Source organism: Aquarana catesbeiana, linkage group LG13 (genome assembly GCF_042186555.1).
Source record: "Aquarana catesbeiana isolate 2022-GZ linkage group LG13, ASM4218655v1, whole genome shotgun sequence".
NCBI classification, from domain to species: Eukaryota; Metazoa; Chordata; class Amphibia; order Anura; family Ranidae; genus Aquarana; species Aquarana catesbeiana.
The window spans coordinates 71,849,296-71,875,965 of record NC_133336.1 but is presented as its reverse complement, the minus strand read 5'-3'; the positions used below and the strand labels follow the sequence as shown (position 1 = coordinate 71,875,965).

Sequence of the window (26,670 nt, the reverse complement as noted above, 5' to 3'; positions counted from 1 at the left end):
ACAGGAAGGGACATATCCCTCTCTCCTCTTCAAGAGAGACAGGGATCCCTAGTTCCTGTATTAAATTTGTATCTCTAAAATAAGCATTTTATATATTGTACACAATAAAAAAAATTATATCATAGTAGATAAAAATAGAAAAATAAAAACTGATCAAAAACTACTATTGTTTCCCCTTAAGGGAAATATGGGGGCTTAAAATGCTGACCTTTTGTGATTGCTAGGCGCTGTCTCTGGCTTCAGCAGTCTCTGAGGCACTAACACAGAACAAGCATGCAACAAGTGTAGTCAGAGTGATGACAAAATTCTTTGTTGCGTATACTAGTTCCAAGTCAGAAACTCAAAAAGCATAAAAGCCAAGGGAGAGTAGGAGAGTGAGAGAGTGAGAGAGTGAGAGTGAGAGAGTGAGAGTGAGAGAGTGAGAGTGAGAGTGAGAGTGAGAGAGTGAGAGTGAGAGAGAGATCAGCAGTGGCTGCCCACATATTTATCTCAGTAGAAGTAGCCCAAAAGTCTATATTACCTTTACAAGTTAACGTTTGGGCTCGGTTCACACTCCAGCAACTTAGGATCCGACTTTGAGACCCAAAGTCACAGGACATGTCAAATGCCATGTATCTCTATGAGAGACATTCCAATTGACACTACCGAAGTCACCGCTCATTCAGAAAAAGGTTCCCGTGCTACTTTGACATGGCTTCAGTGCCAGAGAGTGTGAGGCTCCTTTCACACTATCCGACTCTAAAGTTGCACGATTTTCAGTGCAACTGAAGATGCATAGCATTTCACATGTCCCGCCACTGGGGGTCTCACAAGTTGTGAAAGGAGCCTAAAAGTCGTATCAAAGTCACTTCAAAGTTGTATCAAATTTAGACTCCAAAAGTTGCACTGAAAATCACGCAACTTTGAATTCGGCTAGTGTGAACCAAGCTTTGACTTTGCTAAGTGTTATCTGAAAATGACACTAGCATAAACTCCTCTGTCTCCAATGCTTTCCGAGTCCCAGAGTGGTACAAATATACAGATCAAGAGCTCTGACATCACTTTAACTTCCCATGCTTGGTCTGTATCAGTGGATCAGAAAGAACTGAAGCCAGACAGCCAGGAAACTAGCATTACCAGGAGGTAACCAGCAATTATAGCAGCCATATTTGACAAGCTTCCCATCTATGCACTGCAGTTTAGAGTGAAAGGTTAACTACATGGGCTCATTTATATCCATGTATGTGCTTTACCTCGCACAGTACATGCACACGGAACAAAGTAAATCCACCCTTAGGCCCCTTTCACACTGGGGCGGTGGGGGCGTCGGCGGTAAAACAGTGCTATTTTTAGCGCTGTTTTACCGTCGTTTTTGCGGCTGTATTCGGCCGCTAGCGGTGCGGTTTTAACCCCGGCTGGCGGCCGAGAAAGGGTTAAAACCGCTCGCATAGCGCGGCTATTGCCGCGCTGCCCCATTGATTTCAATGGGCAGGAGCGGTTTAGGAGCGGTGAATACACCGTTTCTTCACCGCTCCAAAGATGCGGCTTGCAGGAGTTTTTTTCTTCTCCTGCCAGAGCACCGCTTCAGTGTCAAAGCCCTCGTGCTTTCACACTGAACAAACAGCAGCGTCTGTTTTGAGTCGGTTTGCAGGCGGTATTTTTAGCGCAATAACGCCTGCAAACCGCCCCAGTGTGAAAGGGGTCTTAGTGTCATGTTTATAATGTCATGTCATGTTTATAATAGTGCAGTATCGCTTGCTAAAATCCAATCTATCAAAGAGTCAAATAATAGAAGTATGACATCTGACCTTGGTTGCTGTTCCTGGGAGGCGCAGTGTTCAATGGCTGGTAGAGGGATTGAGGTTTAGGGACTGCACTGGAAACATGAGTACACACAGGAGAAGGTTCAGGAGGGTTTGCACTGGCCTTGACTGTAGTTCTAATAAAGTGGGACTGATAATTGAGCACAGTTAAAAAGTATTTAAGACTGACAAAAAATAAATAAAAAATTGATACATTGCCATCAACTGAAGACCAACAATTATTAAGCAAAACACCAGATAAATGATAAAAAAATGCCTTTAAATCAAATTTAAAGTAGACCTTCACCCTGAAAACGGGACTAGTTCCTACCTTGGCCTTCCCCTCTGCTATCTAAACAACAGTTTATTTCTTTTTGGGAGTTTCTTCTATTTTTTTCCTGTGGCCCCACCACCTCCACTCACCTCGCTACCAGTCTCACCTAGGTGAGAATGACAAGTCCTAATCCTCTAGAGCCCTAGGTTATCCCCCTTCACATATCCCAAAATGCTGCGAGAGTCCATTCACTGAGCGGTAGGTGGCTGGAGCAGGCTCACGTTATTGGGAGCCTGGTTGCCTGAACCCAGAAGAGGCAGCCAGGCTCCTGATGACTTTAGTGTTCCAAGTTGATGGCAGACAGTGACACCCGATCAACAAATCACAGCAGGACAATGCTCAATCAGCTGGGCAGGCAAGTATGCTTTTTGATGGAAGCCCAGCATCACAGGGATGGGTGGGAGATCAAAGCAGGGTGAGTGAAGTTCCTCTTTAATACCAAATCATTAACAATATGTTTTAAATTAACTTGAATGTAATTACTTGAACTCATATCAACTTCCCATAATCCTCAGCATGACAGACATCAAAATCTAATGCACTCTGTGATGCTATCCTCCTAAAGTATATGTCAGTGCAAAATTTAAAAAAAATAAAGGTTTTAAAAACTCTGCCCCATTAAAAACCCAATGCACCACCTTAAGTGTGGAAGATATAAACTTAAATCATATTAACCTACTGGAAAATGTATAAACACAGTCATTGAATAAAAGAACTCTGAGCACAAAATCTTGCAGTGGAAAGTCTGGAATCACGGCAACTGACAGCCTGAAAGAGAAGGAATGCAATGCTTGTGCCAGGTCGAGACAACATGACAGGTATCTGGCAAGCTGTTAAAGGATTTAGGCAGGAAGAGGAAGGTTAGCAATTAAGAATGATTGTTTCTGGAAGGTTGCACAAGCCAAGAAAAACAAGCACCCTCCGAGATCCTCAAACCATTACACTGCGATAAGAGTTATCAACTCACTACAATTAATTACCTTTTACAGCAACACTCGACTTGTCATTGAGCTAGAATTAGTTTTATCATAGAAGTGTAAATATTTGAAATTATAAAGATACAGACACTTTTTTTTTTTTCCACAGAAGGCCGAGTGACATAAGACATCAGAAAAAGAAGGAATTGAGTACCTACCAAGAGATCTACTGCCTAATCCTAGACATGATAGCAAACGGATAGGGAATTGGAAATGTTCTCTATTGCAGTTCATCTGCACATAATCCAATGTTTAGCCTTTGTAAGATTTATTATGTTGTGAACACTGGGATACCTCCTGAAGCATGATATATTATAGAGCTGAGGGAAATGATGGTTATATTTTAGCATGCAGGAGCAACGTTGTCAGCACACAACAGGAAGTTACAAGCTGAGTAAAAGAGGGAAAAGCAGGAGCAGTTTGCCTTTAGATGGTCTCTCGCTAATTTAACCAATAGCAGACAAAGGCATGTGCATTGTGCGTAATAATATTTGCAGCCTCCAAAAAGGAGAGAAGTAAGCAAAAATGGAATAAGGGCGTTCTAAGATGGACCACCAGTATTTAAATTAAATGTCAAATCAGTCAGATGTGTACAAAAAAAAATAATATACATAAAGATTTTTATTACAAAGATTAAAAAAACAAAAACAAAACATAAAAAAAGAATACATAGAATCATCTTTCCCACGGCGGTGTATAGACTATGAACCCTTGATGATGGCTTGTTTTTGGCTGCATTGAATGGGAACATTGGGACTGACGATATTTTCTGGATAATATCAACCCAGACCAGCTTCACTGGGTTGTGTGTCCCAAGTTATTATGAGTATTGCAGTTGGAACCGGGACCATTTCATTTTTCATTTTTGACCGTGTGCTTTATGGAGACCTAGCACATCAGAGACATACAAGACCATGTGGATTGACCTATTTCCTCCCCACTATAGGTTCCCTCTATACCTCCCCGCAGCCTGGGAAGATGTCACTCTGTTTCTGCATACAAATGTTGCGTTTATCTAAGATGTCCCCACCCCGAAGAGTTCATGGAGAAGTGGCTTAGGGAAATATTCGGGACGGTAACCTTTTCTCATCTTTTTTCCATTGAAAGAGCCCACAGAGTGCCAACTAGGCCCCCGCCATCAGGAGGATATCCTAGATCAATAATCATGAAATTTTTCAACTACAGAGATAAGGTTACATTAATGCGCAGGGCCAGAGAGAAGGGGGATATTTTACACAACGGGGCAAAAATTTTATTTTTCCCCGACTATTCACCAGATCTGCAGAAACGAAGAGCCGAGTTTAGGGACATTAAGCACAAACTACGGGACTGTAAAATTGAATATGCCCTGTTGTACCCGGCACGTCTGCGCATTATTGCCTTAGGGGCCACTCATTTCTTTGACACGACAGGGGCAACAAAATGGTTCGAAGATAACAAAATGACCCTGCAGAGCTAGGGGGTTATACAAGGCTGGTTGAATCATCATGCTTTATTCTATTTGATTTCCTTTTTCTTTTTTTTTTTTTTTTTTTCTTTGTTTACTTATTTATTTTGCTGTTTTTTTTCCTCTGCATCATACAACAGATGGCACAGGGAAGGGGGGGCAGGGGGGGCGTGTTGGATGGAAGCACGGATGAAGGATGTGGTTTCACTAGGTATATATGCTTTAAGTATTGTCTGGGCGTTTTGGAATTTGGCTGGGGGAGGGGGGGGGGGGAGTTTGGAAGTGTGTCACAAAGCACTTGGTCAGTATATGAGAGAGAAGTCTTTCTTTGAATGGTTGGGAGGGAGAAAAAATGTCACAAGCACAGCCCCTAGGGCTAGCCTAGTTAGGCAGGAGGGGGAGACACGAAAAGGGGTGGGGAAAAGGGGGATGGGCCAGGTAAAAGTTGGGGGGAGGGAGGGGGGTAGGTTAAATAGAGGGCGGAGGGGAGGGGGGTTCACAATAAATTACGGGGTCAGATATCGGGGCGAACGAAAGGCACACGTACTCAGGAGGAGAGGGCTTACAAAAATAAAGCACATTTGCACATGTTGGTTATGCTCGCAATTAAATAACACTAGAGGAGGGGGTGGAGTGGCCCCTGGATGCGGGGGCCCTTGTCCCCTCACTCTGTTTTTCTTTTTCCTTTTTAATACAACCACAGAGATTATGGCAAGTTTTGTAGACACAATAGCACAAATGAATTGCCTTCACTTTTTGGGGGGCCAGTTATTTTTTTTATTTTTTTCTCTTTTTTCCCTTTTTTTTTTTTTTGTAGATGCCTTTTAAAACTTTAAAAATAGGTTCGTGGAATATTAGGGGTATGATGCTCGGAGCAACAAATATCAAGAACAATACCACTCGGTTCATACCTCTTATTCAAGAGGGGTGAGTATCTTGGTGAGGAGAGGTATCTCATTTTCCTGCAGGGAAGCTAGGATAGACACGTTGGGAAGGTATGTCTTTCTGAGCTGTGTTGTGGAAAATAAACCTCTGGTGATAGCAAATGTTTATATCCCTCCTCCGTTCAAAACAGAGATTATGCTGGATTTGTTGGAGTTTGTGGATGGCATGGCGGATATTCCTATAATAGCGGTGGGCGATTTCAATGCAGTACTAGACAGCAGCATGGACCGATTTCCGCCCGTGACCCGTGCGGAAAGAGTGCCAGAGGGACGATTAGCCCAACTGCTTGTAGAGATTGGATGGTGCGATCTGTGGAGATCTCCGGGTCATATTCTACTCTCTCTCGCGCATAGATATGGCAGTGGGTAACAGTGAAGCCTTGCGATCAACAGGAAACAGAGTATAGACCAAGGGGAATATCGGACCACTCACCCCTGACCTTGACCCTAAATCTAAGCATCAGAACTAGTCAGAAGAGGTGGACAATAAACCCTCTATGGCTGGACCTGATCAGTAGCCCAGCAGAAATAGCCTCCAAGTTAAAAGAGTTTGTAACATTCAATTCAGGTACAGCACCAGTAGGAGTGGTGTGGGATACCCTAAAAGCATACCTTAGGGGCCTACTACACCAGCAGGTAGCCATAGTAAAAAAAACATCAAGGGACTGGGAGGTGAGGGCTAGTAGGGAAGCCATGGAAACAGAAGCACAATATGTGTTAGACCCAACCCCAGAAAAACAGGAGATTTGGCTCAACAAACAACAAGAGTACAAAGAAGTAATCAACAGAAGAGTAGAGAACAAGAGACTTTTCCAGAAACAAAATTATTTTGGGGAGGGAGAGAAAGTAGGTCGGATGCTCGCCCTCTTAACCAGGTCTAATTTATTCTCACCGGCCATCTCCTCAATTAAAACATCGGCTGGAAATATGACATCTGATCCGGTCGAGGTCTTAGAAACTTTCTCTGTATTTTATAGAGACCTGTACAGGTCCCGTCAGGGCATGAACCAGCGTGAGATGGACAGGTTCTTAGAAGGAGTAGACCTGCCCACACTCTCGGAGAGTGATAGAAGCGAGGTGGATTCCCCTCTGGCCTTGGAGGAGCTACAAAAAGGCAGTCGCAGAGCTGTCAGGCCAGAAATCTCCGGGTCCGGATGGGCTGCCATTGGAGATTTATAGGAAATACGGGGAGATTCTGCTCCCGGAGCTCCTAAAAGTGCTAGAGCAGGCGACCAGGGATGGTAGGCTGCCCTTATCAATGTCAGAGGCCGATATAGTAGTGATCCCAAAGGAGGGGAAAGATCAATCGGAAGTTTCTTCATACAGACCGATTTCACTGCTGTGCACAGACGTTAAAATCATTGCAAGGGTGCTGGCATCCAGACTAAACAAATGTATTGCCAAACTGGTGCACCCGGACCAATCGGGGTTTATCCCCGGTCGGTCCACCAGCACGAATATTAGAAGAGCTTACCTGAACCTACAGGTACCATCAGAAAATGTGGGATCCAGAGCCATATTGTCTTTGGATGCGGCCAAGGCCTTCGATAGCCTGGAGTGGGAATACCTATGGAGGGTGTTAGAGAAGTTTGGATTCGGCCCCGTATTTATTAGCTGGTTAAAAATCTTATATAACCATCCAAGGGCAAGGCTCAAGATAAATGGGGAATACTCGGAAAGCTTTCCCCTCGAAAGAGGGACAAGACAGGGATGCCTCCTTTGTCGTTTGTCTTGGCCATGGAACCATTGGCGGGAGCAGCGAGATCATCAACGGAAATACAGGGATTTCATAGAAAAGGGAGAGAAGAGAGAATAGCGCTTTTCGCAGATGATGTCATATTTTTCCTGGGGGACACGACCTCCTCGTTGGAGAAAGTGATGCATTTAGTAGAGGATTTTGGAAAGTTTTCGGGATTAGTCATCAACTGGGAGAAGTCATCGCTCCTACCAGTAGATTCAATGACCAACTCTATCCCGATGTGTTTACCTCATCTGAAGGTCACGGGGAAAATGAAGTATCTTGGCGTTGTGCTGTCCAAGGACCCCGGTATGTTTATTAAGGACAACTTGATCCCCCTCTTACTAAAATTCAAGAGGAAATGTGATATTTGGAGCAGACTCCCCTTGTCTGTGGCGGGCCGAGCTAACCTGATAAAAATGGTTTGGATGCCGCAGCTGCTATACCTACTTCACAACTCCCCAGTCTGGATCGGAGAGAAGTGGTTCCAAAAGATTCAATCCCTTTTTAGGGAATTAATATGGAAAAAAGGGCAGGCTAGGATTGGCCTACAAAAACTGCAGCGCCCCGATACGGAGGGGGGACTGGGGGTCCCTCAACCATTTATTTATTACTTGGCAGCCCAGTTACAACAATTGGGTGAATGTGCCATTGAGGGAGGGGGAAGTAACAACGTCAAAATTATTCTTCAGGGGAGTCCACACAGCTCATTAGTGGGAGCATTGGAGGCAGACTCGCTGCAAGGAGAAATCCCGACATTTAAAATGATTACCAGGGTCTGGCGGGCAGCTAAGAAAATAATGGGGTATAAAGGAATATCAGAATACGCGCCATTGTGGAATAATAAGCATTTGCACGAACTATCAACAGTAGATAGGAATAGGTTGTGGGAAAGCTGCGGGGTAAGCCGGCTGATACAATTATATGAAGGGGACACTCTGAAATCCTTTGAGGACCTAAGACACGAGTACGGAATACCAAACCAGGTATTCTACAGTTACTTGCAGATCAGGCATGCTCTGAGCAAGCAGTTTAGTAGACAACCCCCAACATGGTGTAGGACCCCACTACTACAAACAATAACCAAATCAGAGACCACCAAGGGCTTAATTACAGAGATATATACCCAACTAACAAAGAGAGGAAACTCGAAGGCAGGTTTATCAGGGGGAAGGGGCAGATGGGCGGCCGATGTGGGGGAGATAACGGACGAGCAGTGGGAGAGGATTCTTGAGTTGGGATCAGAGGTGTCGGTCTCTCCCTCACAAAAAGCCTCCCACCTGATGTTGTTGCATAGATCTTACTACACATCAAAAAAGCTTGTTTATGTTCGGCCATAGAACCAACGATGAGTGCCCTAGATGTAGAGGAACAGGTGACCTAATTCACATGGTCTGGAGATGCCCAATATTAGTCAGGTACTGGACTGAGATTATAAAGAAAATAAATGCTACGTTTAGAGTGGACTTAGAGCCCGACCCTAAAATCTGTGTGCTGGGCTACGTCAGTAGTGGACTGAGGGATAGGAGCACAGCCGTAGCAATAGCAAGATGTTTGTTCCAAGCTAGAAAACTAATAGCACAAGCATGGCAATCAACCACACCTCCAACCCCGGAAGTTTGGGTCGGAACGGTCAACTCCACAATATGGAGTGAAAGGACATTCTACACAAGGTTGGGTAACCACAACACGTTTGTGAACCTATGGAACCCATGGGTCCAAGCAATGCCATGCCCCTTACCAGTGTTACTTTAGTGCCGAGGGCAATTGTCTTTTTACCAGGGCAGAGATGCTGTATTACAGCCTAGAGACCTGGAGCCAAGAAAGAGTAAGGGAAAAAAAAAAAAAACAATAGCTTGATATAAGGTGTGCATCGGAATAATTAGGGTGGGTCACTGGGAGGTGGGGGGGGGGGGTTACTAGATTAAAAAGCAATAAAATATAGCCATGTATTTAAATAGTAAGAGATTGCGTGGCCGGCTGGCCGGGACGTATATAGTGGGTGTTTTTTTTTTGTTTTTTTTTCCTTATGATACACTTTTGTATAACTGCAATTACTCACATACTGAATGTATAAATCAAGAGAAAAGTCTGAAAGGCCACAATGATGTGACTCGGCAAGAGACAAATATGACCATCAATCTGAAAGATGTCTCTGGATCAAGGTAACTGAAGTGGTTAAAAAAAAAAAAAAAAAAGAAGATGTTTCATGTTGGATATCTGTCAAGTATGAATATAAAAAGTCTTAAAGAAGCAGCAGGAAGCATTCTCTTGGGATTTCGAGCGCTCAGCTATCCCAGGAGGCAGCAGCGAGGAGAGGTGACATCGGAGCCCAGGCAGAGGCAAGTTATTTTTATCCTTTTGTATGGGTGATCTGTTTGTTTAAAGATGGTTTTTTAACCACTTAAGGAACGGGCCTATTTTTCAGACTCGGTGTTTACAAGTTAAAATATTTTTTTTTTTTTTTTTGCTAGAAAATTACTTAGAACGCTCAAACATTATATATTTTTTTTTCTAGCACCCTAGAGAATAAAATGGCGGTCGTTGCAATACTTTCTCATACCGTATTTGCACAGCGGTCTTTCAAGCGCACTTTTTTTGGGGGGAAAAAATACACTTTTTTGAATTAAAAAAATAAGACAACAGTAAAGTTAGCCCAATTTTTTAGGTGACGTTCAAAAATTTCTACAGGTTACCAGTTTTGAGTTACAGAGGAAGACTAGGGCTAGAATCATTGCTCTAACAATCACGGCGATACCTCATGCGTGGTTTGAACAGCGTTTTCATATGCCGGCACTACTCACGTAAGTTTTTTTTTTTTTCTTATTTATTTTATTTTGACACTGGGTCACTTTTATTCCTATTACAAGTAATGTAAACATCTCTTGTAATAGAAAAAAGCATGACAGGACCTCTTAAATATGAGATCTGGGGTCAAAAAGACCTCAGATCTCATATTTACACTAAAATGCAATAAAAAAAATATAAAATGTCATTAGAAAAAAAAAATAAAAAATTCTCCTTTAAGAGCATTGGGCGAAAGTGACGTTTGATGTCGCTTCCGCCAGTCAATGTTATGGAGCCGAGTGGGGGCCATCTTCTCCTCACTCTGCAGCCAGCCAAACAGGGGAAAGGACCCGATGGTCTGCTGCCATAACAACGATATTCCTTTTCAAAGTGCCGCCATATTGTGACAGCGGGCGGTCCGTAAGTGGTTAAAGGCCATTTGTGTTGGGAGTTGGGGGCTGCAGGCTTGCACAAAAGAGGACCTTCCATTTGGTACAGATGATGTGTTTTAAGGCCTGTTTCACACTTGCTTCACCTTGTATAAGAGCAGTGTGAACATCTTGGGTCTGTTTCAAACAGGGCTAAAGCTTGTATAGGATTAATGTGAACAGCAAGCTTTGACAAAGCATTTGCAGAGCTTTCAGCAAGCTTTGATGAAGCTTTTAAAGTACCATACAGCTCTATTTTATACTTGTTGAACACAGATCCTAATGCGAGTGTTGATTGCCACTTTAAGCACCTCTTGAAGCTTGTTCAAAGCCTGCTTGCAGCTCGCTTAAAGAATATGCAAACCCAACATTTCATATCCCTGTATGTGCCTGCTGTACCATGTACTTGTATGAAAAAGTATTCAGTTCTTTTTGTATTGCTTCCTTTGTGTGAAATCCCTGGGGTTCCTGCCAGTCCCTCTGATTTCCTATTAAAAACTGATGACACAGTGGTCAGTTCTCTATCTATGCTAGGATCTCAGTATGCTCTCTTCCAATGATAAGACTTGTCCTGACATGCCCCAACCCCCCCACACAGCCATTCACTGGGAAGCTCGGTGTACTGCCGCTTCTCCTCCCCCAGCTCTTATGCAGCTGAGAACAGAGGGAATGTGATCACTTATAAAGATAAAAAAATAAAAGTCAAAAAAGGTATTTATAATTTTTTTTATGTCTATACACAAGTTTTGCCTTTCAATTCTAATTTAAACTGAATGGGTTGTTTTACAAGGTGATGGTTTACAATCACTTTAAAGTGGCAATTAATACTCCGATTAGGATCTGTGGTCAATATTTACAAAATGGAACTGTACGGTAGTTTAAAAGCTTCAACAAAGCTCGCTAAAAGCTCTGCAAATGCTTTGTCAAAGCTTGCTGTTCACATACAAGCTTTAGCCCTGTTTGAAACAGGCTTAAGATTAGCCTAGTAAATGTGTGAAATTGAGCCTGCTGGCCGGAAATCGGTAAATCGGAAATATTCATTCTGTCCAAAAAAAAACAAACAGATAAATATTTTTGAAAGTTTTGTTTTAAAAATTCTAAATTAAATAAAGAAAATGCATTACACAATATACATTTTCTTTAATCGAGAAGCCAACAGGCAACTATAAAAAGAGTTATGGAAATAGTCGCTCTACTGACACCAACAGATGAGGGTCAGAAAAGGTAAGCCCAGCTGTATATTTTTTAAAGACTTTCATGTCCTGGTTCTAAAGAGTCTTCTAGCCCTGTGTGAATTATTGGTCTGTCTACTGGGCAGGCTGCCAATACATTTTGCCCAATGATTTCTGACAGGTGGCTAGAAGACCCAGATTGTGTGCAGAATTCCCAATGAAAAGGAATGTGTTAATAAGTGTCCCAATGGAAAGAATGTGGAAATTGCCATTTTATCATCCATTTCTTTTGAAGCACAAGCAGAATTCTCAAGGTACATACCTGCATCTCCAGCTGTTGCTGCTGGAGTTTCTCCAGATGCTGAAGGCGCTGTTCTGTCAGTTGGCCCAGCTGCTTCTCCAGCTCGCTCACTCTTTCCTGATGATACAATCTTTCCGATGGTTGACTTTGGATCTTGATCGGCTGCTCTGTAAGCTTTGGCAGCTGCCTGTCTGCCTCCTGCAGTTTGTTAAGCAGTTGTGAAACAGAGTTCACCTGGACTTCCAGATCACTCTGAGCCTGCAGGAAACAAAGATGACAGATGACCTCAACGTTCACACCAACGCTCAGCTAATACCCCAGATCTGTTATCCCAGCACCGTTGGGCTGCTATATCCCTCTCATATTTTTATGCCCCATTACCTCTTCTGCCATGTGTTTACATTGTACAGTTCTGCTGCCATGCCTCAGGCCTTCCGTTTCTAAAAAGACTGAATTTTCTTAAAGTCTCCTACATACCCTCCCAGCAGTAAAGTTTCCATTTGCAGACTGGATAAAATACGAACAGCACTGAAATTTATACAGAAGCAACAAAGGCAGCTGAGTTTGGCAAGCAAATATTATACTAAATTTTACATGGCCAGTTCAACAAAACTGACATTTCAATAATTGGCAGACACAAGTAAGCCAATTAATTTTCTAATAATTCTTACACATTTTAGGGAGCTAAGAGACAAAATTGCAATTTTTCAGCAATAATTTTACGGGTGAATTCCCGAAGATACTTACAAAGCCAATGTGTGAATAAACTCACAAATCTACCCAAAAACACAAATCTTGGATGCTGAGAGTGGTGTACGCTTAGATGGGGGTTAAGTCAGCCATAGAGGGTTCAAATCTCAGCTGGTTCAGCAGGGGCTGGCTGAGATTCGAGCCCTGTACGGGCAGGCTGAATGTACCCAAGTTGATCGATCAATCAACTTGGGTACAACCAGCCTGTCAAATTTCACATGCGATTATTGCCAGCGGTTATTATAGCTGCTAGCACTAGTCATTGTGTTCTCCCAGCGGGGGGCGGCTAAATGGTTCCACGGGAGGGATTCCTCCTACAACACTGACTGTGCTGATGGGGCAATCAAGCCATTTTCTTTCCTGCAACCCGTGGTTGCAGGAAAGAAAATGACTCAGTTTATGGCCAGCTTTAATGTTGAATGCGAGGAGGGATGCGCTGTAAGCACAGGGTGGGGAATTGAAGGTATTCATTGTGACTGTGAGGGAAAAGGGAGGAGATGTTGAAAAGGAGATAAGCACTATCAGTAGGGGTGAGGGGTCGGGAAGGGATGGGCTGTTGAGCAAGGGGTATTGAGTAATGCACTGTTATTGGGATGTGATGTGGATGGCGAGGGATGCACTGTGACCAGGAGGGTGAAGTGACTGAGGAGGGATGTACTATGACTGGAATAGGACAGGGGGGGGGGCGCGAGTATCCAGAGGGAGGTGGGCTGTAAGCCGGAGGTAGGAAGAAACAAACTGTGATTGGATTTCAAGGCAGGCGGTGAGGGGAGACCTGTGATCAGAGGGTGCAGAGGGATGCACCGTGACTGGGGAATGAGGTTAATGGGGAGGGATGCATTGTGACCAGGAGGGTGAGGTGACTGAGATAGGATAGGATGCACTGCGATTGTGATTTGGGGTTAAAAAAAAAAAAAAAGAAGAAGAAGATGCACTGTGAACAGGGGGTTTAAGGAAAGATCCTCTGTAATCTGGGGGTGCTGTGACTTGGAAATGATGCAGTAGAGCAGGTAAGGATGTAGTGAAAGGAGAGGGAGAGGTGGCAATGGGAAAGTGTGTAATGGACAGGGAGGAATAAAGAGTAAGCAGGGGCTGAGGTGGACAGAGAGTGTTGCAGTATAAATGGAGTGTGAGGTGGCTGGGAAGGGATGCACTGTGGGAGAAGTCAAATTCTTGAATTGGAAATAATAAACAGTACTTCCTGTGTGGCTTAGACCATTTTTGATTTTCTCTGAGCATTCATTCAGCAAAGATGGTGACTACTGATCTAACTTACAAATGGCCACTGAAAGGAGTACCTACAAATCTGCACATTGAATATCAGCATGACAATATAGCAAATATAAGTAAAAATGGGAAACGACATCAAGCGATCATTACATTAATAACTCAAAATGTACACTTACTAAGATTAAGTATTAGAAATTCTGTTTATAGTTAGTTTCAATGTAACTACTGTTTCATGCAACACTGGCCACAAGTAGAATGTACAGGATAAATATAGTGATACTTATGTATTACCTTCAGGACTGGGGCAGTGGCAGCAATAGCAGCAGCAGTGACAGCAGCAATAGTGGCTGATTGGACTTCAATGTGCCCAGCCTTCTCATCTGCTGAGCCTGTAGACTTCTTACTGCTGGTCACAGCATCCTTAAGCAACTGAACACGCACTTCTTTAGTCACAGGGCCGCTCTGTACTCTGTAGATTAAAAACACATTCAGCACAAACATTCACACAAATAAATAAAAAAATAAAAATAAAACAGATAAAATTTAAAAAATAACATTCTGGGGGGCATGGTCTAGGCATGCAAGGGTGAATAAGTGCGGCGCTTGGACTCCGCTCTACCTGCTTCAAGTAACAGCTTCTACAGTGGCTCCCCTTGGGGTTTGAGAGCCCCCAAAATTGGCACGCAAGTGGCAGATGTTTCTATAGCCACAGCGTACACTGAGGCAGTGCACCAGCTCCACGGACGCCCTTTTCCCAGACCGCCGCAAGGAGCCTGCCACTTCATCCAAGGTGGCGCCAGAGCAGGATCCATGAGACAACTAGCGGCAGCCAGAGTGCTCTGACTCTCCGATCCCCTCACCAAGGTCAGTGACTGCCTCTTTTCTTCGTTCTGTTTCCCCTTATCCATCAGATTGCAAAAGACAGGAGCTCCGATATGGAGGATATTGTAGGGGATCGAGGCCTCTCCCCACTAGCGATGACTTGGGGAGGTTCATCAGCAGAATAGAGAGAGCCTTTAAACAGGACATTGAAAATTTGCAGGCTGAAACTACGCAGTTGGGTGGTAGAGTAGAATCTCTTGAAACCAAATTAGAAGTGATAATTCCTTTCCCCACACTGCTTAGAGATAAATGCACTGCACAGATTATGAAAACAGGAGCAGAAGAGCTAATGTTCAAAAACAGGGTCTCCCTGAGGCTACAGCACCTAAAGATATCATCCCAACTTTACAAGGAATCTTTAAGAAGATCTATTGAAATCGACAGCTACCATAGGGTGCTACGACCTCCGGCTCAAGACCCTGACAAATGAAGGGACATTGTGAAAGAGAGCCAAGCCTTACTTTGATTTTGATGGTGCCCAGCTCTCTTTCTACCCAGACCTGTTCAGACATACCCTAATGCAAAGCAGAGCTCTATGGCCTCTTGGCCACTCCATACTGCTGAACTGCCTTACTGATGGGGATTTCCCTCTGTACCTGTGATAATCTTTTTCTTCATAAAAACTACACGGGATTAGAATACATGTCCACATTCTATGTCCTATATACCCCCAGTAGGTTTAACTCTACTTAGTTAAGTAGAGTACATCGCACTCCCAGTCAGGCTCCCCACCTCCTTGGGGTATCCTTGCTAGGGACTAGTATATCTGTATTTGCTTGTATCATTGTTTACTGATTATGGTTTTGAGGGTTTCTAAATTTGTTTTTAGGACGCAGATCCAATGGCTGAAATTTCTTTCCCATTCAGACACGAGAAGCTTCAACAGATCCAGTAAAGACTCATTATGGCGGCATTAAAGGTGGTCCCTTATAATGTTTGTGGTCTATGTTCACCTAACAAGTGTAGCAAACTCTGGCTCGAACTCTGTAGCTACACAAAAACAGTATGAATACATTGTTATTATAAGGCCATTGTGCTTCCCAGGATCCTTGATTGACATCATCATGTCACTGATAAACTCTGGGTCATCGTTAAGAAATTTAGGGCAGGAAGGAATCTGTCTCACGCTTCGTGGGTCAAGAGTGAATTTAGGGGACTGGCCGAGCATGCCTCTCCCACTACGGTACATGTCCTGCTCTTCTGGGAAAGGAAAAAACAGGGCTGGTGCCCCATCTCCCCCTTGGCACCACTTAGAGGTTTCTCCTTGTTTTTACCAGGTGAACATCTCTCCTTTTTTTAGGACGTGGGCCAGGGATGGGGAGGTGCCTGCAGCCAGTTCCTGCTAAATGACGGGTTACTACCACTGGAAACTCTAATGCCCCGTACACACGGTCGGACTTTGTTCGGACATTCTGACAACAAAATCCTAGGATTTTTTCCGACGGATGTTGGCTCAAACTTGTCTTGCATACACACGGTCACACAAAGTTGTCGAAAAATCCGATCGTTCTGAACGCGGTGACGTAAAACACGTACATCGGGACTATAAACGGGGCAGTGGCCAATAGCTTTCATCTCTTTATTTATTCTGAGCATGCGTGGCACTTTGTCCGTCGGATTTGTGTACACACGATCGGAATTTCCAACAACGGATTTTGTTGTCGGAAAATTTTATATCCTGCTCTCAAACTTTGTGTGTCGGAAAATCCGATGGAAAATGTGTGATGGAGCCTACACACGGTCGGAATTTCCAACAACAAGGTCCTATCACACATTTTCCGTCGGAAAAACCGACCGTGTGTACGGGGCATAAAAAGGGGAATATGGGAGATTCCCACTGGATGCCTGGCATTATATATAACGCCATCATTTCTTCTATAGTCAATCTCCTAATATTTGCTCAGTATCCATACTTATGTCCCATATGACCTTTGAGAAGCCCACATCTTAAGCTCTATCTTGATCTTATACAAGTTACTTTCATCGGTAGACCCTCAAGTGAAACTTACTCTTGGTAAAAAAAAGGATCCCAATAACCCTAACCTAATACTTAAGGGATCCATACATGCAAAACTTTCTTCTGACACCAACATAAGCTTTGTGTTGGGAACAAATTCTGATTACACATCAAATGGCATTTTCCAACGAAAACGTGGTGCTGTATTTTCAGGTAAGTGTTCAAAATCCCAAATGAGTAGCATGTTCAACATGTGCCATAGCTCTTGCATTTAAACAAACTTGGGGCACACTTTAAGAATGCTAAATGACTCTTATTTCTTTCACCTGGCATCTACCTCTTGCGCCTAATTGGCCTGCTTTCTAAATCCAAATAGTGGATGGAGTGGTCATACTCTGATGCGGTTACCTTGAATCAAAGCCTGAGAAAATGCAGGCCAGCATGTTGTCCGTTTCCAAGTGCAACCCTCACTCTGTGCCCATTACAGCCTGCCCCTTTTAGAGCATAGTATAAATAAAGGTAGCAGGGGTTTCTAAGGTTTTTTTTTTTCTGACTAGACTCCAAATGGATTACCCTATAGGTCCACATACCGCCTTCATCCGACCATCAAAATTATCATAATCACAAGCATGCTACATCTAGTGAGGTTTTTGTGTACTCAAAATATGGGCGCATATTTAAAGGGAATAAAAAGATATTGCGGACCATTGCAGTGCTACGCCACATCACAGCCTGAATTTTACAGCCTATTCAAAGGCTACCAAAGGCTGTGGTGTGGAGCCTGCCGTCTCCTATGTAGTTCTCTCTACCCAACACTTTGGAAAGAACTCCATAACTGAGAGGAGGGGCCAGTCACATGAGTTTGATAGACTATTTTTTCCCTTTCGTTGTTATCAATACTCTCTGCTTGCTTTGAAGTCCAGAAGCAAGCAAGGCACAAGGCATATTTGTAACACATGTTGCTACGGTTTATAAATGTACATTTTTAAAGCAGCAGTATGGCTATGGTAAGGTCATACCCTCTGCTTTATAACTGGGACCCATAGTGTTGAGGTACAGTTAGAGACAATGTTGCCCAAGTGTCATCTGACACATCGAGTGGATTTATCCACTTTGATTTGAGGTTCATTAATGCAGAAAATAAGGTTTCTATTCTTTAAATTTTTTTTAAAGATCCAGGACTATACCACCATCATTTGGCTCCCATACCCCCAAAAAGGGTAATGACACCTCTGGTTCAAAACACTTGATCTACTAGAAACAAAAAACTGCGCAAGTTTTAAATGGCTAGAACTAACAGACATAAATCTTTTTTTTACAGCGCAATTAACTAGCTAACTGCACAAGCAATGTTATTCATACACCAGTGAACAAGGCTATAAGAGAAAGACGAAAAATGATGAATGTATTGCCTACCTTGTGTTTAAAGCTGCCAAGAGAGATTTCTTTTGACCAGTAGTAAACTGTGAAATCTGGACTTCTTTGTCTTAAAAAAAAAAAAAACACATTTATAACTCACAAAAAAAGAAATGACAACAGCTCAGTCAACTTTAACTGGAAAGGGGGGTACTAACCTGCCCAACACTTATTACTAACCAGCAAAGACGCCCTGTCAAGAGTGTTTCCAATTTATAATACAAACAGTAGTCTCAATATATTTGTGGAAATTGCCATACTTATCAAGCTGCCCTTGTGTTGTATTTTTAACGCTATACCATAGTAATATTTTATTTTTCCAGACAGTAGATGGAGCTGTAGGCTCTGTTATCTTGTGATTGCAAAACTTGACAGGGAAACAATTCCTCTGTGCTCTGTGTCAATAAGCAGATAGATTGAGAAGGGCTGAGGAACTCCATTGTGTTGCTGGTAAATTGCAAGCAGTTTCTAATATGGATTGCTGGGCGACAAGAGCACAGAGATTTTAAACATGGTGCTATGCATTTATCAAGGTATAATGTTATATTTGGTTGTTTAATGTTCATACAGAAATTCTAGGGTAAACTTCTTTAAAAAAAACATTGAGGGCCCGTTCACACCACGTGCAGTGCTCTTTTTTTTTTGCATCAAAAATGCATGGAAAGTAGGTCATATGGGTTCTAACGACATAGTTCACACCAGTGCAGTACGTTCCAGTAAAAAAAAAAAAAAAAAAAATACAACATGCTGCTTTTTTCCTGGACAGAACTGTACTGGAACACGGTAAAAAGCATAAAAAAAAAAAAAAAAAAAAAAAGCATCTGTAATTGCATCAAAAAAACATACCGGAGCACATCAAAAACGTGTTAACGCGCATGCAGAAATGCACCCGGAACGCATCTAGAGGACGTTTTTGTAGTGTGAGCGGGCACTAAACCATTGACCCAAAACTATTAATGCTGAATTCAAGTTATGGATATTTTTTCACAGTTACATTGATCCAGTGTGGATTAATGTAAATATTCATATTCCAAACCCGACTGATCCCTGTGGAAGCAGAGATTCACTGCAGTATCCACTGCTATTACAGTGACCACAGGAGGTTGCTTGCTCTGCATGGGTGCTATTCAGACGTCTTACCTTTTCCTCAATAGATGCAAAAGGTGCTTTACTTGGACAAGCTAGAGAGGCGGGGCGGCGACACCTCAATCTTCACCTCATTCAATCATAGAACGACTTCTAGTGTATAGTGTTCACTATACAGCAAGGCAGCCACTTGGCATGGGACCCAGTAGATAGCGAGGATCACTGTAATAGGGGTAGCTACTAAAGTGATTCTCCGCTTCCACAGGAATCAGCCAGATATGGAATTTGTTAAATTATTTGTACAAGGTGGACCAATGTAACTATGCAAAAATAGTCCATAGCTATCAAAAAACTTCTGACACCAAACGGTTATATAGCCTATATACAGCAATATCACATTTAGCAAAGGGTTACTCACTTTTCTGCCTGATGCTCTCATGTGTCTTCTTCTTGACCACATGGCCATTTGTATCATCTAGAAAATGTTTTGTCACAAGAACCTTTCAAAACAATAAAGAAGAAAAAAACGATCAAAGTACGGTACTTCTAATATTATCCATTTTTTTCCCTTTACTTGAGAAATACCATCTAGAGAAAGAATAAACCTAAACATACAGTTTAGGCAAACATGAAACCTCTGCATTCAAACTGGCTCATCATCTCTGCTAAAAGGCTCCTAAAGCGGACCTTCAGTCATTTTTTGATCTTTCCATCTATTAAATCTTCTGCCCTTGTTGTTTTAACTTTGGATAGTAAAACATTTTTATTTTCTGCCAGTAAATACCTTATACAGCCCACTTCTTGTTTCTTGTCCGGTCATTAGCCTAGGCTTATGACATCATAAACAGCTCTCTCCCTCACTCTGGTGAGAGTTTGCCAGGAAGGGAGGGGGGGTGAGTCATAAGAGGGCCAATGAGAGCTGCAGAGCTGGAGGTGTGCCTCTGTGTGTAAATCCAGGAAGTGTACAGGCAGCAGCTTCAGCTGCCCACAGTTAAAATGGTTGCAGCCAGACTCAGTGGAGGGAGATTTCTGCAGCATATTTGGCATATACAGAATCACAGTATATATAAAATAATATGCAAAGTGGTTGGAGGGAAGCTTCAGAATGGCAAAGATGTTTTTTATTACAAATTATGTGAGCAGACTGCAGTTCCTCTTTAAAGAACATAACTTATAATCTTTTCCTCTGTCTGTCGGTCTTATAGCTGCACCATCTTTAATGTTAAGTATTTTTAGGGTGTGCCCCCCAAGTCTATCTTTGTTTTTCTATTGTAAGGGTCCTGACCAGATCTTGAGCTGGAACACCCCCTCCCTCAGCCATTACCTCTTATTAGTGTCCACCTGTGTTATAGGAGGAGTCCTTTAGTTCTCCTACACAGAGGAGTGTATTTCTCCCATGGTTAAGAAGCAGGAGCTTTCATTCTTTGAATAGTGTAGGACCTACTGATATTGGGGTACTTTGACTCGAGCCAAAAATTAATGGGCTAAAATCGCACTGCACAGAATCGCATGTGATTTGCACAGGAGTGTGAATCACATGTGATGTGACAGTGTGAACTGGGGCTTATGCAGAATTTACTGCAATATTTTTTTGTCAGGCGAAAACAAGGAGCCAAGTTATCAGGAGTTAGAAAGTTAATCCTTCTCACCTTTGGAGAGCGGGAGTTCTTGGATGTTCTATTTTTCTGTACTGATGAACCACTAACAGCATCTGAAAAACAATTATGCATAGATTTTAAGTCAGGTATAAATGCATGCAAATGCAACATATTCATATAATATATATATATATATATATATAAGGTTTGATGGTCCAGGATAAATCCCAATAATGCTACAGCTTTCAGAACTGCTACAAAAGGTGCATGGAAATGTGTCATCGGACAAAACTGCATAGTTCATTTAAGCCTCTGATGATTGCTTGCTTCCTGCAAAGTCATACAAATTAATTGTGTTGGCTGATGACAGAAAGCAGGGTTCTCAGTGAAGAGCTTTAGAGCTATACAGAACCCGCAGATCCTGTACGTCAACCACTCATAGCACTCTGCTTCTGGTCTTCTCTACTCCTTTCTCTGTCCATCAGTTGGTGTCTCCTTTTCACCAGCTTTAGCTTAATGAGGGGGAATGTATAATGAATTTTCAGGGAGCATATAGTTTCAGTCACCGTAGCGTTCACCTTAGTGAAACATTTGATGTGACTTTATCATACATGCTTGTTCTAACAAATTTGTGTTTCTGTATTAACTTGAGATTTGTAGATTATTGGTGGTTAAAGTGTTACTAAACCCACAACAGTAAAATCAGTCTGTATATGCAGTAAAGCATGATTGTTATACTCACTGTGGAACCTAATGGGGATAATCCTCTGCATTGTGTAAAAAGGCTCTTTGATCCTGTCTTTTCTGATCCTCCCCTTCTTCCACAGTCCCCAATCTATCTGCTGATAGAATTGGGGATCGACCGATATCGTTTTTTCAGGGCCGTTACCAATTTTTCAGCCGCCTTTCAGGCCGATAGCTGGTATTAAGTGTCGATATACTGTACATCACCATCACCTGCCATCTGATGCAGCATGTCACTTGCCACTGTCACCCAGAGGCAGCATGTCACTTGCCACCCAGATGCCAAAATGTCACTTGCCACTGTCACCCAGATGCAGCTTGTCACTACATACACTACTTCTGATATCATTAATAAAAAACAATGCAGCGCTAAGGATAACCAATATGTGAAAAACGTGTGGACAAAAAGAAAAAAGAAAAAAAACTTAAGAAGCCAAATAAATATAAATGCAACACAATATATCATGAAAACATACCATGTAAAAATATTTTGTGAACACTAAAAGACTGTGTGATGTTCAAATAAAATAAAAAATAATCAAGTGATAATACCATATAAACGAAAAGGAGTTCATACACAAAGTCCCATCACACATAGTGCATTTTAAAAGATAAAGAGTTCATAAATGTAGCAAAAAAACTGATCCAGAATCCGTGATAAGAAGAGAATTCAATCTCCCAAGAGGTGAGTGCACCCAAGTGAATATGAGGCTCCTTACCGACTCAGAAGACCACAACGGTCTGACCAAGCGTATGGGAGATTTAGAGGTATCCCAACAACCTATACCGGCATCTGGGTCTGCGGCTAAAGCTGTATGGCTCCGAGAATAAGAACAAGAAAAGCTCCCATAGTGTAATTGTTCCAACCAATAAAATTTATTAGATAAAAGAATGCACTTACAAGAGAATCCAATAAGTGAGTGTCAAAGCAGTCAAGATGTTACGGCGTCTCCTTGGGCTTCCCGCTGTGCACACACTTCCCATCAGACTCCGCAGAGAGGAACAGCGTAGTGACGTCAGCGTCATAGGCCACACCCTACGCGTTTCGTCACGATAGGACATCGTCTGGGGGTTGGGCAGCCTCCCCCAGCGTCGTCCGAGCAGGTAAACTTCCTCATGCGGGCGGGCGGTGAGAGAGGAGGTAACTATCTCTCTGCTCATCCATGGCTGCAGCTCTGTCAAGAGCAGCCTTCACGGCCCTGCTGTAGGGGCGGAACAGTGGCGATGCGAGGCGGGCAGTGAGAGATGATGTCATCTCTCTGCTGCCCACCGCACCGCTGACAGATTGGCAGAGACTGCAGCGTGCGATGCACGGGGACAGGGGGAGGAGCTCTGACCAATATCAGCAATACCATTACGTTTCTGACCAATACCGATAATTTGAAAAATGTGACTATCGTCCCCCCCGATAATCGGCCACTCAGATAATCAGTCGACCCCTAGATAGAACAGAGCCTTAGGGGCAAGCTGCACGTTCTCCGTTTTGTGTGTTTTGCTAGAGTTCGTTTTTTTTCTAGAGAGGGTGCATGTGATCAGTACAGGGCCAATCAGTACTATCCAGACAGGGGTCCTGCAGCCCCATAGGACAGTCAGAGTAGAACGAAAACTCCTCCTACAAGCTTTAATCAGACACTGATAGAAGACACAAGACTGCTATATACTGTTGATGAGAAAAGGTATTTATATTGACTAAAATAATAGAATTTCCATGTTTTGTGTACCGTGAGACCAGATATAGTGAATGCAGGGTCCTGGGTTTAGTAACACTTTAAGTGTGTGAAAAGATTTTAAACCCTGTATATACATGCATTTCATTTTGTATACTTTGTCTACTGCAGCCAACATCCTTGGCATCGTACTAAAGGAGGCCATACATAATTCATTTTTTTCCCTTCAACCAGCAGGTTGTGGCTTTGTTCTGCATGTACAAAGCATAGGTTTCCCTAAATCCCAACTCTAGGGTTGGGGTTCCCCCTTTCTTTACTTGCCCCCCACCCCTCTTCAAAGCACCCCTGGCAAACTTTTTTCTAGGTATTTTCAGTCTAGACTGATGGTATCACAGTTCCTACTCGCCACCTTGTTCCTCAGACAGTGGACAGGTCCTAAATGCTGCAGAGCAGAGCCACATCAGTCCTTTGCCGATCTCTCCAGGGCGGGCAGCAGAGCTTTGGTTGGCTGGGCTTACAGGAAGAGGAGTGAATGATGCTCGGTGTTGCTTGGCACCATGTTACAGCCTAACTATGGGTGTAACAGCTAACATGGTCTTAAAAGGTCATCTTTTTTTACTACTCTGTCTTACCCTGTAAATTTTTGCCAAGGTTGGTTAGCATTAAAAAAAAAAAAAAAAAAAAAAAACATTAGTAACCATGAATGTATTATGCTCAATCATGGTCAAATCACTAGAGGGCGCTATTCTATTACTTTTAGGCTCACTGAAGATGAAAATCAACAACACAAACATTTCAGTGTATTAGAACACAACAGTATAATAAATAGCAGCATGTATATTTTTGTGTCATATACCACTTCAACAAAAGGTAACAAAATCAGAAGTGTTATACCTAAAAAGGTATATTTTTAGAGCTCATGCTCTCAGAGGTTTGCAATCACAAACGTCCTCTAGCGTTAAGACTCCCGGCGTTTTCCCGCACCCAAACATTTGGCTATAGAAGTACATGGTAGAGATGCTTGTATTAATGTAATGTAAAAAAAGATGCTCTTTTGCATCAGTGTTTACCCATACATATGCCTATAACATAGTTCCCAAGCCTAGAAAATACATCATAGGCCTCATGCACACCTGAATGCTTTGCTCCTGATAGGAGAAAAGCAGCGTTAAAAAAAAAAAAAAAAGCGCCTAATTTTTCAAATGTTTTTAGGTATGTTTAGATGCGTTCAGGTACGTCAAGCATTTGGGTATTCATATTCATGTATTTCGTTGGCCAGAATAGTCATTTATCGTATTTTGTACATTAAAATGAATGAACGGTCAAGTGCTAAACATGCCTAGCGTTTAGATACACTTACATGCGTTGGGTGGTTTTTCTGCTCAAATGTTCCTCTCCTAAATGTAATTTTAGTGCATGCAGATTGCAGATTTCTGTGATAGGACATAGGCTAACAGAAGGGATTTTAGGGGAAGAAAAAAGAAAAGCACAAGCACCTCAGCCATGCACTTCTATGGCTGGTTGTACATGCCTGTCTGGGAAAATGCCGGGTGTTTTATGCCAAACCTCCCTTGTGTCTGCAAATGTCCATGTGCACGTATCCTTATAAGAATCATTTTATGTATTATAACAAAGATACCACTGCCTCTGTGTAAAAAGAGTATTGTGAGCGTTTTTGCCCAGTGCATTGTAGTTTTATAGCACGTAAGCTACAATCAAAATGTCAGCCTCCAGGGCCGAAACGAAGGTGCTTGGGGCAATATCACATATCAGCCAATCAAAAACACCAAGCAGACAAAATATGGACTTCAGTTGGCTGGAATGTCAGACTTTATACCCCACCACAAGTACCAGAAAAGTGCAGACCTGAACGACCAGGTATAATACTGAGTGGGGGCCATTCTATTTATGTGAAGGAAAACAAAGCTCTTCTAGAGAAGCACTCAAACCTTTCATGTACACTGCAGCTGGTAAGAGGACGTTTAGGAGCAGATGGGCATTTTTTTCAGCTGCCCCTGAACTCTCCTCTGTTATCAGTACTTGTACACAGGGTCATTTATAGTCGTTACTTGTACACAGGGTCATTTATAGTCGTTACTTGTACACAGGGTCATTTATAGTCGTTACTTGTACACAGGGTCATTTATAGTCGTTTCTAGGCAATTAGAAGCATTTTTTGGAGCACAAAAAAGGGGGGGGGGGGATGTTCAGAGGCATTTGAAATGGCAAATAAATGTAACAGCGTGTAAACGCGGTAACTCGCGTTTAGCCGCGTTTCGTTTACAGGTGTATTTCATTTTTGGCTATTTGAAAAAAAAAAACGCTTCTAAAACGGAAACGCAGCATGTAAACATGGCAAAACAGACGTTTTAAACGTCGGTTACTATCTGTCAAGTTAAATCGTTCAGGAGAGGTTGTAAAAAATGTCCCGTGTACATTAAGCCTTAGATACAAAAAAAAATAAATGTCAAAACCTGTATTCTAAGGATTTTAGCAAACTTCTTTTTCAGATTTCAACTGTCTCCATTTTCAAGAAATTGTAGTTTATTTAACAATGACCTTTCTCAAGCAGATTTCTAAAACGTAAATACGTCTTCATTATCACCTGGTGCAATTCCAGTGTTGTAATGAAAAAAGTTACAATATCTGCATCCCATTAGGTGAGAGAACAGTGAACAACATTCTATTACAGGCATACCTTGTATCTCATTAGTTGCTTCTGAGAAAAGCATAACAACCAAAGTGGTTGTAAACCTGAGACATGAAATATGAACAAAACATATCCCTCTATAGTGTGTGTGCTTGTCTCAATTAGGAACACCAAGTGTAATTTCTGTCTGCTGCTTCATTCCTCTATCAGCATGAATTGCTTCTCACAAGTTCTCCTGAAACCAAAAAAAAAAAAAAGTGACAGGGGAGGGATCTCCAGCTGATCAACAGCCACAGCTCTGTCCCTATGTGAAGGGGGTAGCGTTTCTTCCCTCCAAGCAGCTCTTAGACCTCTCCTCACGGAGGTTTGTAGAGTAACTTCAGCTCGTTGCCCCCTTTTTCCTGAACTCTCAGACAAGCTTTTTAACTCAGCACTTTGATGAAGAGAAGACTGCAGATAAACATGTACAACTTAAGTAGGAGGTTTTGGTCCATCTCTGTGTATCACATGAGGCCAGTCACTTCACTGGATATGTAAGGGTTTACAACCACTTTAAGGCCAAAGTCTAGGTTTCCTGTCACTTTAAATAGTTAATTTGGGCCAAACAAAATATTTCCATTAGGCTCGGTCCACATACAACTCAGCATATATGAGTACACCCCTTTTGAAAAGTAAGATTTTAGTCAATATTTCAATGAACACAAGAACAATTTCCAAAATTTTGGCAAAACAATCACCCCAGTTTGGCTTTCTACTTCTTTAGCCAACTGCAGTGAACTTG

The 26,670-nt window shown here is 42.4% G+C and overlaps 1 protein-coding gene across 3 annotated transcripts in view; it reads right to left on the bottom strand.

Annotated features, from left to right (window-relative positions):
* Positions 1-26,670, bottom strand: part of KIAA0586 (KIAA0586 ortholog) — a 243,281-nt gene that overhangs the window by 212,320 nt on the left and 4,291 nt on the right. For all 3 annotated transcript variants that reach the window (XM_073610065.1, XM_073610067.1, XM_073610066.1), the window contains exons 2-7: positions 20,880-20,941; positions 19,649-19,730; positions 18,145-18,214; positions 14,181-14,358; positions 11,931-12,167; positions 1,788-1,932 (exon numbers count right to left, since the gene is read on the bottom strand). In XM_073610065.1, coding sequence (XP_073466166.1) covers positions 1,788-1,932; positions 11,931-12,167; positions 14,181-14,358; positions 18,145-18,214; positions 19,649-19,730; positions 20,880-20,941 — 774 coding nt within the window. The remainder of the gene's footprint in view (positions 1-1,787; positions 1,933-11,930; positions 12,168-14,180; positions 14,359-18,144; positions 18,215-19,648; positions 19,731-20,879; positions 20,942-26,670) is intronic.